Raw genomic sequence first — 10,986 nt, 5'->3', positions numbered from 1 at the left:
GGATACTGGGTCACCCCATAAGGAGTTTACTGCAACCTCTAACAGCACATTTGTTTTTTGCCATGTTCAATTTTTAATCATACCCATCACTACATAAAACATCTCTTCTTGAGGGAACAAAATGGTGGCCAGATGAGAAAAGAGGTGTATGGCAAGACTGTCTTGTGGTCCAGTTGACTACCTAGAATGGTGTGTAGAATTGTTGGAATTCATAGATGCCTTTTTCCAGATTCTGTAGTCATACGATCCAGTTATGCTGGGTAAGGGATCCTTACCTGCAAGAGGAATTCAAGGTAAGGATGACCCAGGTACAGGTTGAAGACTGAGTGTGGATCTGGTTGAGGCTTAATTGTGTGCATTACCTCTTCAGCAAGGAAGACCGACAGACAATCAGCAGCGCAAGGCCAGGTCCTGTGGGGAAAGAGACAGTCTGCCGTGCAGAACTCAATTCATCTGAAACCTGGATGTTTCTTTGCTGCCTTTAATGAGTTCCAATGTTGGGGCTCCCTTTGTACGTAGGATGTAATCCAGCCTTTTCCTCTTATTCTGTTTTCTGCGCAAACCATACTGCACATTTACCCGTGTTTAAAAAAACATAGTTTCTCCCATCGGTTTAATCTAATGAATTGGAATATAATTGGAAATGAGAAATAAGAAAAAAAATGCAACTTTACATTGATTATCCTTATTCTTTTAATATTTTTCATTCCGTTGAATTCAAAGAAACATGAGACTGTCTGTAACGAGGACAAATTTCAGATTTCAGATTTATGTGACGACAAAGGTCAGAGTTACCAGAGTATCTCGAGGAGTGTCTTGGTCAAAAGATTTTTGAGACCATCTAGCAATGAGGCACCAATAGTCATTAATCAAATAGAACACACAATACATCAAATTGAGAGTTGCACATTTGGCAGCCATCATTACCCTGAAGCTGCTCAATTTTGTGGACCTCTAAAGAATAATTCTGTCTGCCACCCTGAATTTCAAACATGACACCTACAGGTTACACCAGGATTTTTGCAACAACCTTATGAGCCCGCCAGGTTGGCTTATTCCAGCTTCCGCTACAGTTGTTTCATTGTAGGGGAAATGGGGCCTGGCATTTACATATATCGACCCTACATTTCATATATCTGATCGCACAGGATACCTCTGCTCTTGCAGATAGAACACTTTTACATGACAGTGTGAAGGTCACTTCCTCAGTTAGTGCAGGGCAGCATACAGGTGTGCGGTACCTTGTACTTTAATGAGCCCAGAGTCCTGCTGGCAGCGGACTATGAATTAATCAATCTATCAATAATGGTATCTGTACAGTCCAGCAGTAAGAAGCGATTCATTGGGATGACCAGTTGGGTGGGAAGCAGAGTTTTTTGTTATTCATTACTGCTTCTCCCATCATTACCCCAAGTTCCAGTCCTATTCCACTCTCACACTAGCGCCCAAGGCTGGGGGCTCTGATTAAATAGGTACAATGGGTTGATCATAAAAGTCCCAGAAACTGTCATCGTCATTTTCATAAACAGTCTGAATGTCAGATGGAGGAGGCTGCCCTCTAGCGGCCGGAGGGGCAGGCTGTCGAGCTCTGTGGAGGCGTCGTTTCGGCGCAGGTGGCTGTTTCTCCATCTTCTTCCGAGCAGCTGGTGGTGGGGCTTGACACACCGGCCTGGGCTCGTCACGGGTTCTGGCAGGAGTACACTGGGAGTCCAGGTATTGTTGTAAGTTCTGGTTGAGGCTGGCGTGAGCTAGGAACGTTTGTCGCCAAATGCCTTAAAAATATTAGCAGAGCTGAAATCATACAGAGACTTAGAAACAGGAAGTGCAGGTCCAGAGTATCCCCCTAACATCCTTACTACAGCAGCAGAAACCTCCACACCCTAGCTAGTGAGCCCTCACCCCCCAACCCACTGTGCCGCAAGCATCAAGTGATTTCACATAAACACACAGCCCCCACCGAATGAACAGCACACTGCATTCCATAGAGACAAATGATCCCATAACCCCTAATGTCCAACTCATAACTATCTGGACGCTAGACGGACTTCAAGTACAGACACGTAAACAAACACCCTGTTCCCTCGCAATTGCTTTTGAAATAAGAATCTTCCCACTAGCAACACTTATCCTAACATTTCTCTAGGAGATGGAGGCCACTTCACACTTAGTGAAGATGAATGCTGCCTTGCACTTCCTCACACAGTTCTGTCATCTCATACCAAGGCTGCTCCCTTCCGTCCCTGGAGCTCCCTTATGGAATTAAAGAACAACCTAAAACTAAGTAGGCCCAAGAGGGCCAGACTTTCAAGAGAACCATAAATTGACTCTAAATGGAACTCTTTTACAAAGTCAGAGATTAATATGAAAAGCGAGCATGTATGCTGTCCTTCTGGATCTACATTGGACATCCCAATTTTTAGAAAAAAACATAAATTAGTAGAGTGCAGGACTTCAGTAAATACTTTTCGAGCTCAAGCTAGCCAGTGCATACTATATGAAACCGATACGTTGGAGATTAGGTTGAATGACTCAAGGACTATGTCGGGTGATCTCAATAGATAAAAAAAAACCTAAAGCAACCAAAAGAACCAGTGTGACTCAGCCAGAACTGTACACAGCTCCTCCATACGCCGAGGACCTTGCTGGCTGCTATAAGCGACTGACTAATGAGAGTTGTTGGCACAACAGAGTTCTGCATTAGGCAAGGTGGCAGAAATTGTCCAAGACTTTTTTTTCCCAACACAAAGGGGAATCAAAAGTAAAAACATTATATTATAATAGGTAACTAGCATTACATTGGTGTCTGAGCAAACAATTTTGACAGTTGAATTTGGACTATTTTGCCAAAGGCATTACAGTGTATTGCAACATAACTAGATAATGTCTAGAATCTGCAGTTAGATAGAGACTCTACCAGAAAAGGTGTTACCAAAGGTAAGTAACTTGTTATTCTGATAGAGACTTCTGTCCCCACATTCTGCATCTTTTGAACAGAAACCTAAGCAGTACATCTCCTCATGTGATGGGACAGTAGAATGGCTCAGACCAGGAAATCCTGCAGGACAGATCGAGCTTCAGGCCCGTCCCACCGGAACCCAGCTGTCCAGGCGGTAATGCTTGTAAATGTGTGGAGGGAACCCCACACAGAGGTGAGCAAATGTCTATAATTGGCACACAGCGCACCATCGCAGTGGTAGCCTTTGCCCTTTGTGGTGTTAGCATTCAAACCTGCTGGGGCTGTTTCTTGGTTAGCCCATAGCAGATCTTAATACATAAGACAATCTATCTAGAAATGGTTCTTTTCTGTTCTGCTTTGCCCTACTTTGCTACAAGAAACCCGAAATACAGCTGATTATTCTGTATAAATTCTCTAGCCCTCTCAATGTAAAAACTAAGGGCCCTCTTAGGATAAAGGCAATGTAGTTCCTCCTCCTTTGATGTATGAGGTGGTGCATAAAATGTTGATAAGGTGATGGATTGCCCTACATGAAAGGGCATGACTACCTTGGGCAGGAATTCTGCCTTTGTTCGAAGGACCAACTTGCCTGATAATAAGGAGACAAATGGTTGAACAGAAGGTAAATCCTGAAGCTCACTCACCCGCCTTGCATGTGTTATGGACATGAGGCAACTGTATTAAGCGCAAGTAGGTGTAATGGACAACTGTGCATACGATCAAAGGACAAGCAAATCAGGTAACTCAAGACACGATTTAGATCCTGCTGCGACATTACAAAAAGGGGAAAGGGGGGGGGGGGATATAAGAGTCACATTTTCACAACAGATGATCTGAAGAAGGATGGCTAATAGAGTAAACAGAAAAAGGCCAAAATGGCCAAATATTTAACCCTTTAACCCTGGGCACAGCTACGCCTTGCTTTGTCAATGATCAACAAAATACCAAAATATCAGATGAAGAAACTTGTACGGTTTGGATATAATGAGAGGTACACCACGCAACAAACTTCTCCCAGCTTCCTGCAAATCCACTTTTGGTGAAGACGCCTGGCTACCAGAGTGAAACTAACTACTTCTGAAGCAAGATCGAATGCTATTAACTCTTTGTTGCTCAATCGCCTTGCATGGAGGTGTAGGTCGTGCCTGTCTTGGCCCTTTTGATGCGACAGTAGATCCTACCAGAGGCAGACACATTGGAGGAGATGTGCTTATGGCCAGAAGTTCTAGGGACCACACGCTCCTTGCCCATTCTCAAACCCCTAGGATGACTTGAGCAAGGTCTCTCTTGATTTTTTTACGTACTCTGGGCAGGAGAGATAGGGGTGGAATGGCTTGGTCTAAGGAAGACTGCCTTTTGGGGTCCCAATGTAAGAGAAAGGCGTAGCCTAAAGAAGACTGCCTTTGATGCTCCAACATGCAAAAGCTTGGGCACTGTGCATTCTCAAACTAAGTTAGGTTTCCCCCTCAGGGTGTAACTGCTCTTCATGATCAGCTGGGTTTGTCTAGCCTGGTGTATAAAGAATTTGCCAGGTTCTATGCTATCAGGGAAATGCCTTGTGCATTACACCATTTCCAGAGAAAAGGAGCCTTCTGGCACAGGATCCACAAACCCACTCCGCCCTGTTTGCTGCAATAGCAAAAGGTGGTCGTGCTACCTGTAAGCACCAGCATCCATTCTCCCTTGATGGCCAGGCGAAACCTGTTCAGCGGCAAGTGAATCGCCCACAACTCCAGCAGGTTGATATGGAGGTGATACTCTACCAGAGACCGAAGTCCTCTGATCTCCATTTCACCCAAATGACCTCCTCGACCTAGTACTGATACAGCATTCACAATGGTAAGTTCTGGGTGGGGCAGGGAGACAGGTCTGCTGTAGGCCCAATTGCAGGCGAGCAGCCACCACTGCTCTCACTTTTTCACAGTCAGCTCAGACACCTGGAATCTGACAGATTTCCTTAGTGCTGAGCCAATTGATACTTTAGATCCTATTACAGAGCCTGCATATCCCACCCGACGTGGTCCACAACTAGGATGCAGGAGGCCAAAAGGCCCAGAAGCCTCAGAGCCAACCTCAACGAGACCCAGGCTGCAGGTTGAAATATCAGAATCATAGCCCAAATGCCCTGTTCTCGAAGTGGAGGGATGGCTCGAAAAGCACCATGTCCAGGCTGGCTCTAATGAAGTCATTGTGAAGGAGTCTGGTGTGACTTCAGCACGTTGATGAAAAACTCCAACAATGTCAACAGATCGACAGTCATCTAGAGGTGGTTTGTGACTGTTTGAGGTTAGTCCACCTTCAGTAGCCAGTCGTCAAGATATGGGAAGACTGGTTTTCCCACTGTCTTCACCTTTGTGAACACCCGTGGGCACTGCTAAGGAAAAGGACGAGCACAGAAAACTGAAAAAGCTCCTGAGCCACCTGAAATATTAGGTAATGTCTGTGGGGCTGTACAATGGGAATATGGAAATATATATCCTGCAAGTCCAACACTACAATCTAGAAGGCAGACAGAACTTGGGCTAGGAAGAGCATCTTGAACTTGTCTTTCCTTAGGAAGAGGTTCAGAGGTCGAATATCTAAGATGGAGAGAAGACCTCCATCCTTTTTAGGTATCAGAGTAAAGGCAGTAAGAACCACTGCTGATTTCTGAAACTGGCACCCTCTCTTTTGCTCCCTTGGCTAACAGAGCTAAACTTCTTCTTGGAGTCTAGACCGGTGATCCTCGAGGAGATGTTGTGCTGTGGTTGGTATAGTTCGAGGAAAGGAAAGACAGGGTAGGGAGTAACCTTGTTCCATGATCTGCAGCACCCATTGATCTGAGGTGATGCTACTACATTCAAGGAGGTAAGGGATGATGCAACCTCCAACCAGTCAATCAGGTTTTAATGATGGTAAATTAAAGGGATTTTACTATGGCTGCAGAAGAGGGGGGGCTGAGGTCTTAGTCGAAAGTGTCCCTGGGGACTTGAACACTGACGACTATCTCCACGACCTCATCCTTTAAGGGATTGATATATCTGTTGCTGCTGAAAGGACTACTGCATTTGTCTTTGCAGATAACTCATTCCAAACCTTCAAGTAGGGCGTTGGTATTCCAGAAGCTGTCTTGTTGGTGGAGCTAAGCCTAAAGAAAGGGCAGTGGGCTTACTCTCCTTGAACCTTTCATGGGCAGAACCAGGTTTTGCCCCAAATAGTCTACAGCCATTAAAGGGCATGTCCATTAGTGAGTGTTGAACATCGGTTGGGAAGCCAGTGAGAAAAATTCCAGGCATGGTACCAAAGCACCATTCTAGTGCAGACTGCACTTCCCAGACAGTCTGTAGTGTCCAGCCGACTTGATGGAGAATTTTGCAGCATCCTGACCATCAGAGACCAAATGGTGCAAAATCTTAAGTACTTTCTCAGGGACTGCCAGCAGGACATCCACTGCTTTCTCCCATAATCCATGAGTATATCTCCAGAGAAGGCATGATGTATTAATAAACCAGAGGGTCAGGCAGGTCGAAGAGAAAATGCTCTTTGCTAATACTCGATCTTTTTTGATTCTTTATCAGTGGGGGCCGATGGAAAGCATTTGGGTTGATACGACTTATAGATGCTTGTAGAACAAGACTCTCTCAAACTGGAGGCTGTAATAAAAAAAATCAATATTCCCCAGGAGAAGGCCTATGTCTTCTAACCTCCTATTAGCAGGGGTGGGGGGGGACAAGAACCTGGCTTTGCCCAGGTGCCCCCCACACATTTGTAAAGGCCTTATAAAAAGGCAATAAGGGCTACTGAGAGGGCTGTGCCAGATTCAAAACCTCAGTAAGGAGTGTTGTCTTTACATTCTGAGTAGGTAGGTTATGATTACGGGTCTCTGACGCCCTCCTGATTGTCACGAAAGATGCAGTCTCTTCAGTGGGAATGGCCAGATTAGAAGCCAGATCAATGTGTGCAGAGATATCCAAGCCACTTGCATCCTGCAGTTCATCAAAACCATCACCTTGTTCAAAGAATCAATATTTTTTAATCAAAAATTAACTCCTTTGTAGAATAGTCAGCTTCAGAACACATATCCTAGGTGGAGAAGCATGGGCTTCGGTGTCCGATAAAACAATCAGATGCTCAACCGGAAACTGCAACGTCGTAATTGACACCGCTATCGGAGCCAGCATTGCCAGCCACTGTAACTGTGGTGTTAGATGTGAAGCCAAGAATGGAACCGCAGATGTTGTTAGATCGGGATTCAACGGAACCGAAGCCGGTGACAGTATCGAGCATAGTGAGCAGAGGAAGATGCTGCCGATAGATATCAAGTCAAAGGTCTCCTGTGATTCATGAAACCGGAAGGTGTTCCAGTGGGATCAGGTGTGGCCCCAAAGATATTGCCCACAGACATTTTAAGCTACAGGAGCCGATTCAGCATTGCCATCTGATCAGATGGGAACTGAAATGGGAACAGTAAGGAAGCTGACAACACAAGGAGAGAACATATCCAAGGCCTTGAGGTGCCCACGCGTCATGCGACCCAGAATTGTGTGAGTGCAGAGTTGCAGGTGAACCATGCTTGGAGTTTTTCGTTTTTTTTATGACTCTTCTTTGACTTACCTGACTTTGATGACGCCCGGTCATGAGAATGTCCATGGGGGAGGGACTTATTTCAAGCTCTAGGCTTCGCAAGAGATCGATGTACCCTCGAGTTCGATATGGTACATGTCTTCGACTTACTCATCTCAGTAACCACAAGCTTCGCCATCCAGTCTCTGATAGCCTTTTTGTTCATCTTGTCACACGAGGAACAAACACAACTTTGAGTTGTGATTGAAGCAAAGACACCAAATGCAGATATCATAAGAATCTGTAATCGTCATTTGCTGGGTACAGTCCTTACAGGGCTTAAAACCTGTTGGTTTAGGTGACATTTTTTGCACACACTTGAAAATGTATTGAGGGCCAAAACCCAAAATCTGTTGAATGACGGTTGAAGCTCCAGATCTGCGTTGGTTGGTGCGGAGAGAAAAGAACTCCCGTTAGCGTGAGCAGGTGGCACATATATACTGGTACCACCGTCACTTCTGCATAGTAGAGAGTGGCACGAGGTAGAACACCACCACCTGTAGGTGCGCAAGGGAATTGCTCTGCAAACGTTTCCAGATCTACAGCTAGATTCATGACGAACAAGCATTTACAATGCAACGGCGTCGCCTTTGTAAAAGTTAGAGCTATTGGCATTGTAAATGACAATTTTTTTATTTATGTTTTGTTTTTGAAAACTGATAAATAAATGGCATTATCATTTACAATGCCAATAGCTATTGCAATAGCGAGACCTATTGCATTTGCACCCACACGCACACAGAGCCACACACACAGAGCCACCCACACACACACACACACACACAGAGCCACCCACACACACACACAGAGCCACCCACAAACAGAGCCCCACACACACAGTACAGAAAATAAGTTGAGGACTGTGCACCAACGCTCTGTACTGAGTACACATTTGCAGGCAGCTGCACACTGTAAAGAATGCATGCTTATTTTGTACATATATATTCAACGTAGCTCGTTCACATATTGTAAGCACTCTGCTATGTCACCTATACTGAGCAGACCTATGTCACCAAAATACACTGCAAGCACCCACCTATGTAGCCTATGATGTGCAGTTCAACTACCATACCCTACACATGAAGCTTTACCATACCCTACACATGAAGCGTTATAGCAAAACACAGTGCATGCCAAGGCCCGTCAACCACGATACACAGTGCAAAATCAGCTCCACCAGCTGGAAAACAAAAACCTAGCTGCCAACCACAATATTTTTCTGAGCCCGCTGACATCTGTGTCATACTGAGCACTCAGCTTACAGCCACGGGGCATTACGCACATCAACCTAGAATGGGTAAAATACGATATTACACCGCCCAATGGGGCACACACAGGTTTCTCAACTGGCATTCACCGTGGCCCTGTGGGCACAGGGGTGCCAGGTTTGGCACGGCAGCCAGGCATGTGTATATGTGCACACAGTAAAAGACCTGCTCCGAACATGGAGCCAATAGAAAGTTTGTTTTTAGTTTTCAGCGTCGGCCAAGACTTTTCCATTTAGTTAACATTACATGTGTGGCATACTTCCTTATATGGTCTTTCACCCAACCCTCTTCATCCATTGGTCTGTTATTGTTGTCATTCAGATATTGCTTCCTCCCATTGGCTCATTTCAATGTGAGTGACAGCATTCAACCTCCTACAGCAGCACATCCATACACAAAGTGATTTTTTTGAGTTCAGACCTTTTTTTTAGGAAAGGGCCCGGCAGCTTTCACAATAATACAGATTTACAAAACCACTGGCAAAACCAAGCAGGTATTGTCAAAGCCTGGCAGGCAGGCCGGACCTATTGGCTTTGCCTGTGCTCGTTTATTATTCACCCCTGGAGCAGGGGACTGGGTGCATCATGCATGCACTGTTCACGGGGGGAGTTTATACCGCAGATCACAGGCGCTTCCGGTGTGCCGCTGGCCTGGCACGCTGCCACCCTGCCCACATAGGGGAGCCCCCTCCTTCCTGTGGGAGAAGGGGGGGGGGTGCATAAACATGTCTCACATGAGACGCATTACGTTTTAAGAAATGTTGTTAGTGAACATTTTACAAGGTTTAATTTTTCTCATTTTCATTAAAACATGTATTGCGAAGACATACACGAGAAATACGTGCACTGGGTTTATAAATCACTTCGAATCTGCCCGACCCCCCCTTTTCATGTGTAGTTGTGCCGCCTGCTATCTGAATGTTACAGTGCGCATTTTATAGAGCTTGTTCGCCGCCTCGTGGCGCTGCTTTCTGCACAGGAGGAGGCACCGGCCCTACAATACTCGTAACAAGAGTTTTTTTTAAGCCAGGCAGAAAGTGGGCCATTACACGTAGGAAAAGGGGGGAAAACTACTCTGTTCAGCATTGTTTGAGGAAACAAAACGTTTCTCTGGTGGAGGCTGTAATGTTGCCTTATTAACTCATATTTGAATCACTGCGAAATACATTCGACAAAGGGCACACGTACTCCTGGTCCAACGACAATCTATTTTTAATTCATAAATACCATTTTCGAAGTTAGCAAATATTTGGGGGCGAAAAGGGGGTGAGTAATGGGGTTCGGCACCGCAAGACATTTGCCTTTATGACCCCAATATTAGCCACAATTTCTGCACTTTGTGCACTCCTCACATCTCACCTGGTTAAGTTCACACACTAAAAGCGCTGCGAGTCCGTACAGGCGTTAGCAGGGGCTATAGACATGCAGACCGCAGGATATAAAACTCCAGCAAGGGATGCCCATTTGTTGAAGGTCCCTAAACTGCGCCCCCGTATTTCTGCAGACCGCCCCCCCTAGGGGCACCCCTTGTACCCAGTTAGCTCGGCTCAAGGGTCACCCGTAAGGAAATATATTTACTAAATTGCTGCATGCCGTGTAGAACCGCATATCAAACGTATGGAAAAATATTCAAAACAGAAGACACGGACAGTGGGGGGGGGGGGCTAACGGGCACACGGACAGCGGGAGGGGGGGCGGGAACGGGCACACAGACAGCAGGAGGGGGGTGGGAACGGGCACAATCAAACAGAAGGCAAGAAAAATAAAACAAAAAAACAAAGCACTCACCTGGACTTCTTCCGGCGGCGGTCGGACGGTGGCGTTGTTGATTTAAAAAAAAAATGTTTTGCTGCCGGGTAGCTGTGTCATTTATGTCATAGTGATGGTTCTTGATAAAGTATGTGGGCCTGAGTGGCATTGAGAGAGTCTACCTGTTCCAACACAATGCCTGCTAACTGCCGGCTCTGGGTTTTCCATGCTGGCACCCTGCGAGAGTGCGCCACCTGCTTGCACTCGAGGGCTGTGGACCCGGGCGAAAGTAATAATTAACATCATTGGGGAGTTATTAACTCGTAGTGCTGAGAATAAACATTGGGGGCAGGAGCTATGAGAGCAAGGTGTGCTTCCCTCTTCTTTGGCCAGCATGCTAGCAGAGCTTGAT

The 10,986-nt window shown here is 45.8% G+C and overlaps 1 protein-coding gene across 1 annotated transcript in view; it reads right to left on the bottom strand.

Moving 5' to 3' along the window:
* Positions 1 to 677: 677 nt before the first annotated feature.
* Positions 678 to 10,986, bottom strand: part of CIMIP4 (ciliary microtubule inner protein 4) — a 331,753-nt gene continuing 321,444 nt past the window's right edge. Inside the window, exon 10 of the mRNA XM_086963196.1 lies at positions 678 to 1,772. Within this exon, the coding sequence (XP_086819322.1) occupies positions 1,465 to 1,772 (308 nt within the window). The 3' untranslated portion in view covers positions 678 to 1,464. The remainder of the gene's footprint in view (positions 1,773 to 10,986) is intronic.

Source organism: Lissotriton vulgaris, chromosome 1_1, assembly GCF_964263255.1.
Source record: "Lissotriton vulgaris chromosome 1_1, aLisVul1.2, whole genome shotgun sequence".
In the NCBI taxonomy this organism is placed as follows: domain Eukaryota; kingdom Metazoa; phylum Chordata; class Amphibia; order Caudata; family Salamandridae; genus Lissotriton; species Lissotriton vulgaris.
Note: the sequence above shows the minus strand (reverse complement) of the source record. Positions and strands in the feature narration are given on the sequence as shown.